General features: G+C 43.7%; 1 protein-coding gene across 9 annotated transcripts in view; it reads left to right on the forward strand.

Annotated features, from left to right (window-relative positions):
• magi3a (membrane associated guanylate kinase, WW and PDZ domain containing 3a) overlaps nucleotides 1-18,630 on the forward strand; it is a 140,305-nt gene that overhangs the window by 95,033 nt on the left and 26,642 nt on the right. For 6 of the 9 annotated variants that reach the window (XM_086213250.1, XM_086213252.1, XM_086213256.1 and 3 more), the window contains exons 3-7: nucleotides 1,916-2,035; nucleotides 11,847-12,053; nucleotides 14,640-14,808; nucleotides 15,588-15,666; nucleotides 16,326-16,393. In XM_086213250.1, the coding sequence (XP_086069376.1) occupies nucleotides 1,916-2,035; nucleotides 11,847-12,053; nucleotides 14,640-14,808; nucleotides 15,588-15,666; nucleotides 16,326-16,393 (643 nt within the window). Of the gene's footprint in view, nucleotides 1-1,915; nucleotides 2,036-11,846; nucleotides 12,054-14,459; nucleotides 14,809-15,587; nucleotides 15,668-16,325; nucleotides 16,394-18,630 lie in introns of those variants that run through there. The other 3 variants (XM_086213251.1, XM_086213253.1, XM_086213258.1) reach the window with 2 other exon arrangements.

Genomic DNA, 18,630 nt, shown 5'->3' on the forward strand with positions numbered 1-18,630 from the left:
CGCATTGATTTAGCTGAGTTCATGAACTTTATAACCACCTAGTCATAAACCTGTTGCTCTTAGAACTGCAAACACGGAGTTGGAAGTCCTTGTCGAGATTCTCTGTTGAGAAACTCAAAGATGTTCTTTTGGGTAAGTTTACAACAGTGCTGAGTCTGCACACACAATACTGTGAGTGAGTGAAGAAAGCAGACCAAAAGCAAAAAGCAGGTAAAGAAAATAAAGCACGTGTTTGTCATTTGCACCGTAACAAGGAGATGATGTCAGGTCGGCCTCTTCAAAGTCGATCATTGTTGCTGGGCTAACTGCAGGACCACCGCCAAGGGTGGCCTGGATCTGAGTGTTTTGTTATCAACCTATGAAATGTCTGCCTTTAGCCTCTCACATACTCTACCTTCTACTTGTAATCCGGATTTCATCGGTTGTGTAAAAGGAATTTAAGATCAGCTGGGGAATAAACAGGATAAATCGTGTAGCTGGAATATCTGTCTGTCGTGTTTTACTAATCTTGTGGTGATTGCTGTATTCAAGGTCTATTTTTAGGGTTTGGCAGAAAAACCTCTTGGTAGGTGGTTAGGAATGGATCAGGGTTTTGGTTGAGATGAATTGGTAAAGTATCTGAAAATCCCCCGATGTCATGCTAAAAACACAAATGAATGAGATGCAGAAAGGGCAAAGTGCGCTGTGATGTCATACCAAATGACTAAAGAAATGGCGAGCTACTCATACACTTCTGGGTGATACCAGGCTGATTATTAACATCATCGGTTGCTTAAGGTTGATCAGCGAGTTAGTCTCTACTATTAAGGGCTCTGCCGCTCATCCATCCATTTTCTACCGCTTATCCTGTTCACCCTGGATGGGTCACCAGTCCATCGCAGGGCCAACACGTATAGACGGACAGCCATTCACACTCACAGCAACGCCTACGGTCAGTTTAGAGTTCTCTGCCGCTCATGTAAATGTTACTAAGCCGTCCAGTCGACCCTGTGGATATAAACCACAGCTGCTGGTCTCAGTCATAACACAGTAACCTTGACTATCGGTCCAATAGCAACTTTATGAGTTTGTTTTTAATAAAAAATGTCACGAGTCGTAGTCATTGATTTCTCAGGAAGTTCTACCTGACCCTTAGCTGAGGTGTTAGCTCCTGAAGGGTACTTCTGCTTTGCTTCATAGATTAATCCAACTTTTTTTCTTTTGCTCTTTGAATGTAAAAAGTGCCCGTGTGAAGGTCATTATTCAACCCTTTGGTCTGATTCCTTTTCTCTTGATGGACTCTGCAGTTGTGCGATGAATTTTCTTCTGCTCTGGTGGTAAATTACTACTGAATATTAACTTTTTAAGTCCATAGAGGTCATTATATTTTGCTCGTAAACAAACTGTGTGTGGGTTTCTTGGAGGAGACATTATGCATTTACAGCAGATATAAACATTGATGAAAGATGCAACAGGTCATCGTTTAATCCACCCTTGTACTTGGTGCACACCTAACTAAAGCCTCATTATCAAATATTTCTCATGTATTGCATGAATACAGCAATTAATTGCGCCCTTAAGGAATAAAAGGAATGCTGTGGCTCACAAAAGTCAAAGTGTGCACTGTAAACCTGCTTCATTATCATCTGCTACACCTCCTCTGTACTCCGACAGCTGTGTGGAGGTAAATTTCTCCCTGTTTCATATATGAATAATGAATTCATCCCTCGTGGTCTCAGCTCCATTGACTGTTCATGATGAAGGCACAGATTCCCCCCCTGAGGCCCACCTTGTGTTACCGTGGGCATGTTGGATACTGTGTTGCTTCCAGCCACCCCCCCCCCCCCACACACACACACACACACACACCACCACCACTGATCAACACATTCCACTTGTTTAGATGTTTTCTCTGAAACGGTGCTGTTGTTGGCAGGTACCACTCGACAACCCAGAGAGGGGGAAGTTCCCGGAGTTGACTACAATTTCATCAGCGTGGGGGAGTTTCGTGAACTGGATGAAAGCGGACTGCTGCTGGAGAGTGGAACCTATGATGGTATTAAACACAGAGTGCAAGTCTACATCACAATAGAACAGGGGTGTGGAGGGGAGACATGTTGTACCACAGTGGTAAAAACACCCATTTTCCAATCCACATGGCAAGGTTCAGTATGCATGTGAGGCGCAGTTTTCTGATATTCAAGGTACCATAAATGTTGCATTTTTAGGCGATAAATGTTCCACTGATGTGTTTAAAAGAAACATCGAACAGAACTAAACTGAAAGCTGTGACCCTAAAACTTTGATTTGAACTGGAAGAACGGAGAGAGGTCGTCAGAGAAGCAGACTGTTATCACAACAGTGCATTATCCCGGTCCATCACCCTGGTGTCACGGCTGCAGGATGAATCCCTCTATGACTCTACAATTATTAGTTCTTAGGTGAATTTTTGCTGAGCTGTGTGCCAAGAGGTCATCAATGCATCGTCCGTGTCATCAAGCTGTCACTGTAAATGTGAAGGAAGTGGAGTTAATGTATCCCCAGGTGCTTTGGTTAACACGCTGCTGGGGTTGGGAATGTATCGGCTCTGCAGGATCTCTGTACTGGATCAGCCCTGGGAGACCTGGCCCCTCAACCCCCCCAGAGCCCATAAACACGTCAGCCGGGTGAATAATGAACCTACGCTGTCCTTCCGTGCTTAGTGTAACACAAACATAGGTATATTGAAGGCCCAGATCAGGAAGCTCCCAGAGGTTTAGTTGTTATTGTCCAGACTTTTGACCTCCAACTTCCCAAAGATAAATTGCGATATAAACTTGTAGTTGAACACCGTGGAAGATAAAGAGAGAGAGACTTATCTCATCATGAATGATCTACCCATGCTCAGTTAGACATTGACCACCGTCTGCTGGATACACCCTGTAGTCTGCAGACTGTAACATTGGTGCTTTGCTCCGGAGAATGCAAAGCCCTGGCACTACCATGAGGATATGAGGGGTCGAGAGAAGCCGAGAACCACCGTGACTGTAATTACTTATCTCAAGATTGAGATGAAGTTATCTCAAGATAACGAAAGCCAATTTTCTTGTGATAATGGTGTGATCGCAACAACACAAAAGGTTGTCAGGCTGTTTGTGTTTGTCACAGACCAGCACGTGTAGATGAACAGATCAGAGAGGAGAAGCCACTCCTGATCAACCCATCCGGCCACTCCACCGCTGTCCAACACGGGGTGGGGGGCATCATGTCTCTCTGGTAGAGGTGACATTCAGAGGGGTCCGGCCGGAGTGGGACGCACCGGTCAGTCTAAAGCTGACAGGCTAGAATCAGGCGTGATCAAACGAAGCTGACACTCATTTTTGACACCATCTTCGTTGACTTGTTATCGTAAAAAAGGGGAAATTGAGTGCGAGGACGACTGTGAGTTCGATGAGTCATTTGGGAGAAATTGAAAACGAGATACATTTTCTTTAACGTTTCACCATCTTTATATGATGGAATGACAAATATACTGTTCAGTAGAGTTTCTGTCATTGCAAGGGATTTCTTCTTCCGATGATTACGACTGACAGAACACCAAAGGAACCTTCGTTGTACATTTCAAATGAAAAGCCAGGGGCCGAAGGAAAAGTACGATCCGAGCCTGAGTATGCATTTGCATCTCTTATTTGATGTGCACAACGCAGATTTGTTCTGATAAACCCCAGTGAGATGGGCAAACAAACTGCATGACACTGTAATAAATTTCAATCAACCTCGAGAAGACAAAAGTTCTTTTCTTCAGTAATTATCCTAAGAAATTGGCCCTGTTGTCGGCAGAGAATCAGATAAATCAACCCGTTTGTTACCATGAGATAAAGCAATAATCAACCCATGATCTTGAGATGACGGCGTTAAAAAAGTGCTTATCAGCATGGCAGTTCTTGGCCTCTTCATTTAGAGACGCCTCAAATCATCTTATTCCCGTCCATTAGTATCATTATTATTAGTTCCTTTTTCATCTCTCTTTTTTTTTTAATCATATTAACTATTTTATTATATTTTGTCTTTTGTTTTATAGTCACAAATAGTCCTGTGTTGTTTTAATGTGTTTCTTAATTTCTTTGCCTTCTTCCTGAAAGAAAGTTCTCTTTTTGGATTAAATGTAAAATGAACTTTCAGTTGAACCCCCCCCCCCTTCTCTCTCTCTCTCGCTCTCTCTCTTGCTCTCTCTCTGTGGCTGATTGAATGGAAACATCGACCTAGCCGGCCACGCTCACCTCGCTGCTGTGACTAATCCTCCAGACCTGTGAACAACAGGGGCTCCATGTAGCTACGGTCAATCTGTAACCGAGAGTTGAAGTCGCTCTCTCCGCGCTGCAGGATCCAATATGAGAGACAATGAGCTTTTCACAGATTGGTTGTCATATTGCTCAACAAAAACAGGATTGTTATTTCAGGCGGTATTATGAAAATTATTAACCCAGCAAAAAGGAAAAGAGAAAATAATGTGTATTTATGAGATCACTCCAAACTTTGAATCAATATTTCCAAATTCCATCATTGTTGCCTGTTGTATTCTAAGCAGGCCTCAGAAACAATATTAGCTAAATAGCTGAAGTGGGGGAGAAAGCAGTCTGCTTGTTTTTCTTTTATAGGATGATGAAAGTGTCACAGTGTGAGTAATTCTTCGCCGTGCTGCAACTCTCAAGGATTATATTAGCAGGTGTGCAGGTATGTGATTCAGGGCAGCGTTCTACCCCCCGCTGGTGATGGGACTGAAAGTAGTATGAAAGATTGATGATGGAGCTGAGGAGCAAAAACCATGGAAATCAGGCAGGATGACACAAAAACTACCAGGCCACATTTGGTTGTATCACAGGTCAATTGGCCCTCTAAAATGCTGCAGTTCCAGTTACAGGACAGAGTTGCACACCCGCCAACGCAAATATGTCAGTAATGCCTTCAGCTTTGGGATAAAGCACCACGAACAGACTCAGACCCCTCCAAAGTGAACCGGTCTGAGTATAGATTACATCCTAGTCCCTGTTAGGGGTTGTAAACACAAAGCACTCCAGGTTCACTTCGCCCTTTACCATTGTATTATGGTCCTCCAGGGACTCCGTAGACTGATCACATGCACTGGGAGTCCCAGCGCTTGACAAAAAAGGCAAGTATAGTTGAAGCCATGTTGTTCCAAGTGAAAATTACCCATAAACCAAAGCAGCCAATGTCGGCGCTCCAGGTGCTATGAACAGGAATGGAATTGAGGCCCCATCAGAACTAAAGTGGACCAGAAAGAGAACAAAGTCAAATGGAATGACAGTGTGAAGACAAAAAAGAACTGAGACCCTTTCCGTCGGTCCCTTTTGAGAGGACTGAGATCAGTTCCCTGTAAGAAAACTTTTGACCAACAAAGGTCAACTACTGTAAATTCTGGACTATAAGCCGCGACTTTTTTTCGACGCTTCATGCCCCCGCGGCTTATACTCCGGTGCGTCTTATACGAGGATTTTACCTTCACCCTGGGGTGTGGCGCGCAGCGGCAGCGGGCAGTAATTCCCTATTGTTCCTGATGGTAGCTCCAAGTACCGTACTTAGGGAAATTCCTAGCCAAATGTTATGGTAATTTCTCTAAGTACTGTACTTGGAGCGTCCAGTCCATGCCGCGGTGCAGTGTAAAAAGAGCGTCACACAATATTTTCAGTCATTTGTACTCACCCTCAAGATGGAGAGCAGAAGAAGGAATGCTTATGATGCAGCTTTCAAGTTAAAGGCAATCAATCTGGCGGTTAAAGATGGAAATAGAGCTGCAGCACGTAAGTTTGGCATAAACGAATCGATGGTGAGACGCTGGAGGCGGCAACATGACGAACTGACCCAATGCAAAAAGACGACAAAAGCTTTCAGAGGTCATAATAGCAGATGACCTGAACTTGAAAACGCTCTGGAAGACTGGGTCAAAACGCGAGAACAGGCGGCCGAGGTGTTTCCGCCGTGCACCGCGGCTTATTTACCGGTGCGGCTTGTACGAGTACAAAGTTGATTTTTTTCCCCTAAAATAAGCATCTGCGGCTTACATAATGGTGCGCTCTATCGTCCGGAATTTACGGTACAAATATAATTGTTCTGGTGGTTTGTTTTTTTTGTTTTGGTTTATACACTGAAATGAGGACAGTGTAATCTGTCCCCTCCTAATGAATTTCTGTGCCGTGAGTCATGTTTGCTCCAAACGTTGCTGGTAACTGACATTGCAGCGTGTGACAAGGCTCACTGTAAGCTCTCTGCTTTGTTTTAAAAGTCTCTAAAGAGAAAAACGTATTTCTCATCAAAGTCTTTTCACTCACATTGTACATGTCAAAATAAGAATAACTTCAATTTCTTGAAAAAAATTCTCTCAAATCGGACCGCATACGGCGTCTGAGTCGCATGGTTGTAAACTTGAGTTGAACTGTTTGGGGGAGGAACACAACCACCAGGCAGTAATTGTAGTTTGTACAAAATACCAAATGTATTTCCTTTTACAATCTTTGGCTTCACTGGAACCTCAATGGCCAGTTTCCACCTCCTTGTTTTGCCGCACCACATACAGCACTTAAGCCCACAAGGATGTTTTAATAGGGTCTGTTATGGTAATATTGGCTCTCTGAAGTTCTGAGGAAAAGCTGCATGACTGTGGATTAGATAGAAACAGGAAAGCAAGCCAGAAGTCACGGAGGAGGAGGGAGGGTTCAAAGTCGCTGTGCTACCAGTTACTGCTCGCTTCTAAGAAGTGGTAACAGTTCATGAAACGGGGGGGGGGGGGGGGGGGGGCACATATTAAAAAAATAAATCCCGAATAAACAAGCGCAACACTAATAGTGAAAATATTTTAGATTTATACAGCACTTTCAGGAACCTCAAGAACGCTTTACAAGGAAAAAGCAAACATAAAACACTCATTATGTAGATATGTAGAACCATTATGAGGGCAAATGTGTCCATTCACCACCCCGCCCCAGTGTATGGACACTGGATGGTTTGATAAATATGGAATTGAAATGAATGGGAATCATATGGTACCATCTTTGCAGTCACCAAATCAGAGAGCTTTTTTTTGTTGTTGGTACCAACGTGTACTCAGGATCAATAGTAACTTGATCCCAGAACTTCATCATGAAAGCCCGAACCAGCGATGTAGGATAATACCAGCGGTGGCAGTGCATCGTGGTCATTTAGGGGAAAAAAAAAAAAAAATGTAACGTATCGGTCTGATGGTGGATATTTTTAACAGTCCAGATGCTTCAGTCTCTTCAGCTTTGCTCATCATCTTTCATTCATGATGAGGAAGTTAAGTGGTAAAGATATAATTTATGGGTTTTTACAAATGTTTGGGAAAGAAAGAAAAACAATTTTTTACATTCAGTGTCTACATGTGTTTTCTAGATGTTCATGTCACAAAAGATTCATTTGTACAGATGATACTGACAACAGTAAATACTGGTTATCAGCCTCATCATTAGTCAAATATTGGGAATCTTTGGGGGAAACAAAACAAAACAAAACATTGTGGATTGCTAACACTGCACCCTGACATTAATGGAAGTGTTCCAGGAACAACCCAGACATTAGAGAAGCCGGTAGTAGGCAGCATCATTGTCACATCATCAAATGAGGGAATATCTTTTAAAAGAAGTGTGTTCCATCCCTCCTATAGACTTCCAGGCTCCTGGAAAATATACAGAGGAACACTGAAGCTGTTCAGGCAGCCTGTGGTGGCCCAACACTGAAACTGGCATCGTTATTGCATAAGTTCAAGTCATGTAAGAGTAGAATAAAGATGGAGGAAGTAATAATTGGAATAGGCTCAATAAGAAACAGAATTATGGAAAGAAACTGTGGAAATAGGAAGGGTTTGCAATTCATACTGGCTGTCATTACCATACAAAACACACACACACACACACACACACACATACAGGCAGGCTGGCAGCAGAGGAATGCAGGGTTTACAAGGTTGGCTTGTGAACTGTGCGCGTCCGTGCCAAGCGGTGCCCGAACTGCGTGCCAAAGCTGGAGCACAAGATGGGCTTGGCCTGCCTGGGGCACTGGCAGTCACTGATGAGGCCTGGGCAGACTGGGCACTGCCCAAGAGAGCGGAGGAGGAGGCCTATCCTCAATGATTAATGAGGGTCTGTGACTGTGGCTGGCGGGTTCAGAGACACAGAGGAAGATAAACGCAGAGCGAGTCAGGGGTGGGGCGAGCTTTCGGAGGCTGATGGTGAAGGCTGTGCAGATGTAAAGCCCCTGAGAGACTTCCCCAAACTTCCAGAGAATAAGGAATGTCCTCAGATTCCATTAGAGCTTGAAAACCTAGCTATTAGAAATTAATTTAGCATTTCACAATGGTAAATAATCATTGCAGCATACACAAACTGTTGCTCTTCATACCCCTGTGTATCTGAAAGGAAGTATGGATGTTTTCAGATGCACTACACAGCAGTTTCTGAGAGCCTCCTTGCCAGCTGGAGGTCTGTTACCATGGTAACCAGTGCCTTCATACAATGTAATGAACATTACTAGACATAAAATAATTGAGCAAGACTTTTAGGTAAACAAGACATAAGTCCTCAAATCAAAAATAGCAACAACAAAAAACACCAAAACAGAGCTGTTGTCACTGTCTGCCATTTCCCAGTCTCATCATTGCTGCTGCAAAACTTCAACTAGTTCAGTGCCCGGTGCTTTCATACTCTAAGATTCCTTTGAATAAGAATGGAGCTCGCATACTAATAGTTGCATACGAAGATTGCAGACTCGCTAAAAAATGTCACTCACTATTTCTGCCTACTAAATGCTAGCAGCTACATGTTTCTGCTGTGAGAGATGAAGTTGCCCTGCGCAGTCTGAATACACAGTGAGTGGAGAGGCAGAATGTCCAGTAAACTCAGCTACATACTCAGAATTTCCAGTGTTAATCCAGTTTATATACTCTATGGGCAATCCTCCAGAACACAAAATCCGCATCCACTGCATGAGAAATGAAGTACTTGCATGATCGATTCCTCCATCTCTCTGCAGATGTTACACTGGTCACAGCTGTACTCACAATATTTTTTATTCAGATTCTCACAAATTGGAGGTGGCAGCTGCTGACAAAACCACATGGCATGACATCTACACGCAAACACGCACATACTGTATATATATTCGCTCTCACGTGGCTGTATTTGATCACGCGGGAGCCTTTTAACAGAAAACGAAATCAGTCAACAAACAAAAAAATCACTTCTTACTGGCAGCAAACAATGCAAATGCAAAAATCTGTGTGTGTGTATGTGTGTGTGTGTGTGTGTGTGTGTGTGTGTGTGTGTGTGCGCACGCACGCGTGTGTGTGATATCAGGGAAATTTCTCTGACAGTGCTTAACAAGTGTTAGCCTAGGCTGTTAAAAAAATGAAAATTCCCTTGCTTTACACTGTCCACCCACCACTGTCAGGCAGCTGCAAAAAGAGCTTAATAGGAAAACTTCTGAAATTGTTTGAATTAGCAATTCTCTGTGTACACTTTTAATATTCCAGCTGACAGGTAATCAAACAGACATACCAGCAGACGCGGGTTCAACATTTACCTCCACCGCAGAGGTAATTACAACTCACTAGTTGTAATTACCTCAATGTTAAGATGGACTTGCAAATTCCATCGTGATCCATCTGTAAGACAGTATGCTTCTGCCAATCAGTGTCAAACCAAATCTCTCGTTTCATATCATATCCAACCGATATCAGATTATACAAAAGCTCAGCGTTTATGCTCTCTTCCATCTCATCGGGGCTAAACAGTGGTCGCTGCCAGCAGCCACACAGCACATCAACAGCTACAGGTCAAAGTTCAATGCAGCAGCAGATGTACATCAATCCTGCTGTGTAATCAGTGGATTCTGTGTCTCTTTCATCAGCACCCCGGCCCCATCCCTTCCTCTGGTGTCCTCAGTCTCATATCTCATTCCATACATAAAAGCTCACCTTGCAAATATTTGGAAATACAAGCTAACATGCTAAAGAGCTCATTTACAGCCTGATTTTGTAGAGGAGACAGTTTCATCCTCACATCCTGACTCTTCTGCACTCAGACAACCCAAAACCTGCCTGAATTTTTCATCAACTTGATCAGCACATTATTTTTCTCAGGCTTTAATGCGGCAGAATGGCAGCTACTGTAAATAGTTCCAGGGCTATTTCTGATGACGCTACTACTCCCGCGTCGCCTGCTCAAAATAGGGCTTCATTCATGAAATCTTCTGACGCACAGATTTGTTCTTTAACATGATTTTACAGGATCATGCATACACATTAATTAATCTGATTTATTTTAACCCACGACGCTGATCACGTTGCCTTGATTCAATGAGGTATTCATTCCCCTTTGTGGGACAGTGGTGCTGTAATGTCAGTTCTGAAGTTTCTTATTTCGGGCCACATAGTTATGCCTAAAGACCATAAACTTAGCTCTGCAAAAGTGTAAATCCTCCAGATGTCAGAAGCTCCAGATGTTGTTTTCCTTCATAAATAGCTGATGTTCTTCAGCCTTTAACCCTCAGAGACAGAGAACCATCACATCAGTGACAAAAAAATGTCTACCTTTCCTCACCAAGTATCTTTCCCACCCCTGTGTTCTTGGGAAGTTTTCATTTTAGTGGGTCACCCCTCTCTTATTGTTGAGTGAAGACAAAGATGAGTGGAGCTCTCGCTGTCCCCCCCCCCCCCCACCCCCTCCCTCAACCCTCGCTCTGTGGAGTTTGCTGTTTGCAGCCTTAGGCTCCAACATGACAGTGAAGGCAAGTTGATGGACTTAAAGGGAGACTCATGAGCATGAGATCTTACCTTGGCATAAATGCTGGAGTCGCTGTTCCTCAGAGAGAAACTATAAATAAGACAACAGTTTTGACTTAAGTGTGCAGGCTGGGGCTACTGTAGAATCTGAAGTATCTTTGGATTGAATATGAATAAATGATAATAGCTAATATGTCCTGGCGGAGCTAGAGGAAAACGCATCCAGTCCAACGTTCTAGACGAACTCTCTCCCGCTTTGAACCGTTACACGCAGCTAAAATAAAATAGTGTTTTAAAAAAACATAACCTCACTTAACAGAACTGTCTCTTTAATACTGTTTAATTGCTCCATGTGTATTTTAATAGGTATTTGTGGATCAGTCGACACTTAGAGATGCAAAATATTGGGTTTTGTTTGCTGATATGTTGATATTTTACAGCTGATTTGGTCAAAGGCCTACATTTTCTAGTGTTAAATTTATGTGATATTCACATTTTGTACAAAATGAAAAATACATGTAAGATTTTGCCATTTTGAAAAAAAATCATGTGTTCTTTATGTACAAAACATCTGCAAAACACATTTATTGTTGTTTCGTCGTAACTGATGATGAGCAAAGGAGAAGAAATTTGCTCAAACTCATCAGAATGATACAGATTATTAAAAAAAATGGCCAAAATCTGCTGATACCGAAGGACAAGACAATATTATTTTGAAAAGTTCTTTTGGTCATTAAAAATCAATGGACTTCCCCTTATCCAGGAGACAGTTCCAAAACCTGAAAGTTTTGGCAGCCAAAACTTGGCCTCATTTTATTCCAACCAGTGTGGCTGCTTTGGAGCAAACAACAGACTCCTCTGTGCATTCCAGGAAGCAGCTACTACTACCACCAGAGGTGATGTGGTCTCTGGCTGATCTCTGGTCTCTGTGAAATTCTTTCCTTCTCACTGACTTGTGTGTACTTCCATAATCCAGCATGCACCAGGACCAAATACAGTGTTGGACAAGAACCAGTAGGGAATATGTGGATGTTGACTTGAGCTAATTGTCTTTCTCTCTCTCCCCTGTTTCTTCTAGGTAACTACTACGGGACACCTAAACCCCCTGCAGAGCCCAGCCCGGTGCAGCCTGACTTGGTGGATCAGGTTTTGTTCGATGAGGAATTTGACACTGAAGTCCAACGTAAACGCACAACCTCAGTGAGTAAGATGGACAGGAAGGACAGCGCGGCCCCAGATGAGGAGGAGGAAGAGGAGAGGCCTCCGATGGTCAATGGTCTAGCTGGTGAGACACCTCCCCCTTTTGTTTTTCACCTTGCTTATAAATCCTTACAACCAGTTGTGCACCATACTCTTTTTCCTTTCATTTAAAACAGTTTGCTATTTAGATGCATATTTTTTGTCGAGGAGTTCATTATTATATTCTCAGTCAGAATGCAAAGTAGTAGGACCTTGTTCCTCGCCGTCTTATCACTCTTTTCTCCAAACAAACATTCTCAGGATTAACTGCTGTGCATGCAAGGTCAGCACTAAATCACAGTCGAGCAAAGTCAAGAAGTTGCCAAAGAATGTCTCAGATAAAGAGAAGCAACTCCTCATTGGGTTTTTTTACTTTGACCTTGTTTGATTCCTCTGTCGATGTCCTCGTATGGCTCATAGCGCAATCGGAGCGCGAAGCATGCTCATTTTGAGTGGAAATAAGTTTTCAAAAACCCCAAATTCTACGTAGTAAACATTCCAAAACATTATACTAAGCCTCATGTCCAACTGAACAAAGCAGCAGCTTATGGCTCTTTGTCGCTCCAGCTGGGCCAGGCTGCTTCGTCTGCCCTGCCCTCTGTTAGGCTCCAACGTCGGGCCTCTGACCAGCTCTGCTGCTGCTCATCTGGATTGTTTGACAAGTGAGCCACTGTGCACAAAGCAGTGCTGCAAAAAACAATAATTACCTTCACCAAGTAATGTTTTTACCTGCTATTATTTGTCTGTAGGGTTATGGAAAAAGTACTTGGGGAACTGGATGAAGCCATTCCCTTTTTAGGGGCAGATCTGTTGGGGCAGACTGTGTTTCCAATGCACTTTGTAGTACCACACCATTGTGTACCCTTTGTGATTCTTGAGAATAACAAGCCAAATATCATGTGAGGACATTTGCAGCAGAATTACAAGAGCTGGATTTAAAGGATCGTAGTGTACTGTTGATTTTGTTGTTGTCATCCCCAAATATGAAAGAATGCAACCCCTCTTGTCATCACTGCATTATGGCTGGGAAGTGGAAAATCTTGTTTTCTTGGAAGATTATTTCAACAGCCCACTATATTCTTTTATTGTGGAATTAAATACTATCTGAGTTCCCTAAAACCAACAATTTTTCACATCTTTTCCACTGTGACACACTCAGACACACACAAGGGCTTCCACAGAGAGGAATATATTAGATTGTAGGGTGATCCCTGTCTGGCATAACAGCAGAATTATAACTGAAAATATCCTGGAAAATTCCTGTAGAAGGATATCTTGAAAAGAGTGGGAACCCCGAGCAAGAGTCTTTGCCTCCGGCAATTTCTATCTCGTGCCGCATATGCATTGCATGCTCCAAGTTCAGATATATTCCCTCAGAAATGTCTGCAAACATGGACGATAAATATGATTCCAATCTTGAAAAGCGTGACTGTATAATCCAGAGCTGTTACGCGGAGGGGGAAGAGAGGGGAAAGCAGGTTACAGGACGAGGGACAGAGAAGAAATGTGTTCAAAGATAAATGAGCAGGTAGCTGGTCACCTCACCTCGACGAGCATAAGAGTGAACATTGTCGGAGACATATCACCCCAGGCAGTGATGAAAGCTCCGTGAAGCCCAGCCAAAAAAAAAAAAAAAAAAACCTCAATGCAGAAGGATGTCACTCCTCATCCTTTAATTCATGAGTTGTCTCCTCGCGTATACCTTTGTCAGCAGGACGATGGATTGGATTGCTCAAGTGGTGAGGATGTAAAACAAAAGAGGAGGAAGAAGACATATTACCATGTGTCAAAGGTACTTAAATAATGTCATGCAAGACGGAGAACATTCATTGTTCTTTTGTGTCCTTTTTCAGTTCTTGTCACTGTATGAAGCCTACATCCCAACATTTTCTTTTTCTCTGTGAGGCCTGATTGCCAGCGTAGCCTAGAGCAGGTCTTTGTACATAGTCGTTCTGATTTTATAAGTTCAGAAGCCCCTCCATGTGCCGTCGTGAAAAGGAGGCCCCGATTTCAGCACAAAAAAGCTTTTGACTTCCTCCAGTCAACAGCTGTCACTTCTCATCTTTGCCATTCAATAACCCCAGCCAAACAAACTGAGCATTCAATGGCATGATGAAGCTAGGTCATACACCGCCAGATGAAAACCTGCAGATAAGAGCCTGACAGACACACACACACTCTCTCTCTCTCATCAGGATTAGGCAAATACACTCATACACACGCAGATGCCTGTGTGATACTAATAGAGTTGTGATGTGCTCGAGGCTGGGCTGAAGCATTGGTCAGCTCTGCCCTTGCCTGGGAGGCAGTTCCCAGTACATCGCTGCTGACATGCAAATTCAACGGCAATTGCTATGCTTTCGTCTCCTCTCTGCGTACTCTCTCTCTCTCTCTCTCTCTCTCTCTCCCTCCCTCTCTCTATTCCTCTCGTGTGGATGTAACCGTCCACCCAGTGTGCAGAGGAAGCTCGAGCAGCAGCAGGGAGAGATGCAAGGAGCCCAGAGGAGGTCCAATGGCGCCACATATTCACGTCCTGTCTCTTTCTCTTTCTACCATCTCCCATGCCCGTATTCCCAACCCATCCCTCTCTCCGTCTCCATGCCGGTGTCCTTCTTGCCGTGCACGGCTACAGAGCACAAGGACAAGGCGGAGTGGAGGAAGACGGTGCCCAGCTACAACCAGTCAGCTGGGGCCATGGACTTGCGTGCATGGAACACACTGTCACAGGATGATAGTCAAGAGCCCCTGCCTAAAAACTGGGAGATGGCCTACACAGAGACTGGCATGGTCTATTTCATAGAGTAAGTAGCCTTTGTACTGCAACTTGCCTGCCTTGTTTTGGTCCTTTTACTCTCCCATGACATTAGTATTTTATCAACCCTCCCCCAGTACTCTACAAATTCCTCTTTTTTTCCCTCCACAGTGAGCCAAATATGTTGCTGGCAGTAACTTGTCACCACTCCCCATCTCAGAGTCCTACCTGTGCTAAATCCAGCCAGGTGTTGAGCATGAAAGCATGTTGTGTCATGTTGTTCCCCATTAACTTTTTCTTTTTATTCCCCTCTTTGTTTGATGTCAGGTTTGTTGGCTGGGGCTAAAATCAGCAGGCCTATATTGTTTCCTGGCCTGTTAGTGTGACAAGCAGTCAATGAGCCGCTGACTGAGCCAGGTGCTACCGCTCACTGCTAAATCAATACGGCATTCTACCTGCAGGAGAAACAACAGGCTAAATGGGGCTTGCCACCCCTGACCTGCTCACTCAGTTCTGCTTGTTATGATCTTGGCAACTGCTCGCTATCTATCCTTCCCTTCCCTCTCATGGCTCTGTCTCTCACATGTAACTCAAAGGCTCCTGTGAGCTCTAGATTTTAAAAAGCTCTATTAATGAGAAGTTTGATCCCAAAACATTAAAACTCACTGTTTTCAATTCGCTTTTAGTTCTGTTTGTTTTGAAAAACTGTTTGGAGGAGCTTCTGGGTGAAGTGGCTCCTGAGATTTCCCACTGCTAATTGCTAAATTGTCCTGATGTCTTTTAAAAGGATTTCCACTAAGCCTAAAGCTCATTCTCCTCTGTGTACAGTCACAACAGCAAGACCACAACATGGCTGGACCCCCGGCTTGCCAAGAAGGCCAAACCTCCTGAGAAATGTGAGGAAGGAGGTGAGACAATCTCAGCACGTGCAACATCAGTCCCACGTATTTACTCTAGTTCTCCCCTACACACACACACACACACACACACACACACACACATAGTACCACTACCACTACATGGTGACTCCCTGCTGCATGGAGCTGTTTGTGCACCCTTTCCTCTCCAAAGGGGGCGCTGACTAACAGACGGAGATTGAACAGCTGAGCAGGCCTGGTCACAGTAGTGCTGCTGACACGTCACAAACCCCCCGTCCCCAGCCGGTCCCTTTTGCTCCTAATGGCTTCTGAGATACGTGCAGAGAGCTCATCAGTGCAGCATCTCTCAAAAGGCAATTTTCCAAGGCCCCTCTTGCGTAAAGCTCTCTGCTGGCGCCGTGTGTTTGTCACACAGAAACTCAAGATGTTGCTCACATACACACCACTTGAAAGAAAAAAAAAGCTATTATTTTCCTGGGAGGCTATATAACAACTCAGCATTTTTCTCATCCTCAGTTAGTATCACACCATAAACACTAATAGACACAAATAAAACAGGCCCCCTATAATCTAGGTTTACGTTAGCCTGCCGTGAAGCTGCCAGTCAGAAAGCGGCGTGTCCCCAATCATCCATGTTGTGCCTCAGCAGTATTTGAAGTGATTAGTATTTACCTTTCCTCTGTCTTTTGGTCCCCCAGAGTTGCCCTATGGCTGGGAGAAGATCGAGGACCCCCAGTACGGCACCTACTACGTCGAGTGAGTAAACATCTCTCTGTTATGATGGCGGCCCAGAGGGCTGAAGCTGTGAGATGTGGATGTAGAGGAAATTGCTTGCTGCTTTCTCATATTCAGCCTTTTTGTGTGCTCGCTTAAGTGACAGTCAGAAATGTGAAAAGAACCTCCACCTCGCAGCTCCTCTGTTTCGCTCTCTCTTCCTTTAACAATACCCTTTTTGAAGCAGCTCTGTTTTATTATTAGCAATGAGGTGGAAGTCGCCGTGACAAATAGGAACACACAACAACTCTCAGAACGCAATAGGGCAAAGGAAAAGACGACTGCAAAACACACGGCAAGTAATATAAAACAACAGCAAATTACGAGTCCAATCAACGAAAAAGACAAAACAACAAGTCAACACATTACAACAGTGGGACAGAAACAACAAGGCAAAAAAAGCATGGACATAAATGTCTCCTGGAGCAGGAAGGCATCGCACTGTCACAAATATAACACGTGACACTACTGCATTACTTTTAGGCATATAACATGTTTCTAATAAAATTTCTGTAATATCATTACAGTTACTGTGTCCAGTAACACGTCACCACCCAGACTTCTTGTCATTCATGATTGCTTTATTTTGGAAAGGAATACCCAATTTACTCTCAACACAAAGCTCCCGGAGGCAGAGCACTGTGTTGTTTGCTGTGCGGTTAAGAGTGAATGTATCCCCCCTTAGAAGTGGGATAATCCAGCCTGGAACCTCAGCAAGTCTTTGTACAATTAAGCCATAATGATACTGAACACCTTTTTTTGAGTTTTAATCGATTTCTTGCACTGAAAAATGGCCCTGTTACTACTATGTACAGTGTTGATGTCGCAATACTGTATCATGTGACACTGTCAACCAGCCAGAGCTGTTACAGGAAGTAGAATTGGGAGTCAAGTTTCCTGGTTCATGGAGTTTTGTTACCGATTTGTGTGTTTGCGTAAGCAGAAATACTGTATTGGTTCTAAATATGCATACAACAATTGTAGATGTATATAACCACAGGAAGCAGTGGTACACATACACTGTAAAGTAACTTACAGCTTTCAAATGAAATTCCCTTGGAAAACCTAATGAATAACATTTTGGAAGTAGCTCACCCAGCACTGCTGTTATTCTGATTATTTGTCATAATTACCACCAAAACGTTCACATATCGTAGACGATGAAGGTGCACTGTTGGATTTGAAAGGTGCGAAAGTGTTCAGTGGGATTGTGTTGAAAGAGTCCTATTTGCCATGTTCATCCGCTAGTTTCCCACAGTCATCAGCAGTCGTGCCAGTTGAGCTAACATTGGAGAGTTACTGCTTCATGTGTGCATGTGAGAGAGAGAGAGAGAGAGAGAGAGAGAGCAGACAATGAAGGTCCCTAAGAGCCTCAGAGAGGAACAAATGCGAGTTTCCATTCTGATCAAGAGTGTAAATAAGAGCACAATGTTTCATTTTACTCCCATTACTGTGGACAAAGAGAGGGAGACCTGCTGGTAGTGTGGTGGTGGTGGTGGTGGTGGGGGGGGGGCAGTGTGCCTGTTTATGCAAGAGGGTCATTGAGAGGCAGCCTCTCCTCTGTCTTGGCCTTTTTGTCTTCTCATTTTTTGTTGTGAATGATCGGCCAAATGAAACAACGTGACGCAAAGTCTCATTATTTCCTCCACCGTTGCACCAAACATGAGGTTTGGCAATCAGTGAGCGAAAAAGTGAGCGTACATGGAAGAGAGAAGGGAATATTTCTTTCTCCAGACTAAAGTGGGGAGGGTGCGTGAGTCATCCACAGCAGGAGAACATATTGGTACTGTACATGCATGCACATATGCACTTACACATATAAAGCATCAGTGTCACAGTGTGTGGCTGATTCAGTGCAGCCTCAGAGCACTTTGTCTTCTGGGGGCACTGTCATGACCGGGATTTACAACTGTGAAGCTCATTACATAGATGAGGCGCTCATCTCCATTACCCTCAATCTACCGGGGGAGGGACATTTTTCCAGGTGGTGCTCAATGTCTCCTCACACAGGTTTGACCTGCAAATCCTTTATTGTCTATAGATTGTGTTTGGTGTAAAATCCCTCTAGTGAGGCTGCTAATCTGGAATTAGCAGGGCTGTATTTAAGAAATCTTTAGAAAGGTCATCTTTGGGGAGGTAATGTAAAACTAGAGATACTGCATTATGGCTAAATGTCTCAATTATGTGTACTCAGGTCATCCCTGAGTTCCAGTCTGAAT

Source organism: Aulostomus chinensis, chromosome 9 (assembly GCF_037954235.1).
Source record: "Aulostomus chinensis isolate RoL2024-O1b breed Wild chromosome 9, RoL_Achi_v1.0, whole genome shotgun sequence".
Classification (NCBI taxonomy): Eukaryota; Metazoa; Chordata; class Actinopteri; order Syngnathiformes; family Aulostomidae; genus Aulostomus; species Aulostomus chinensis.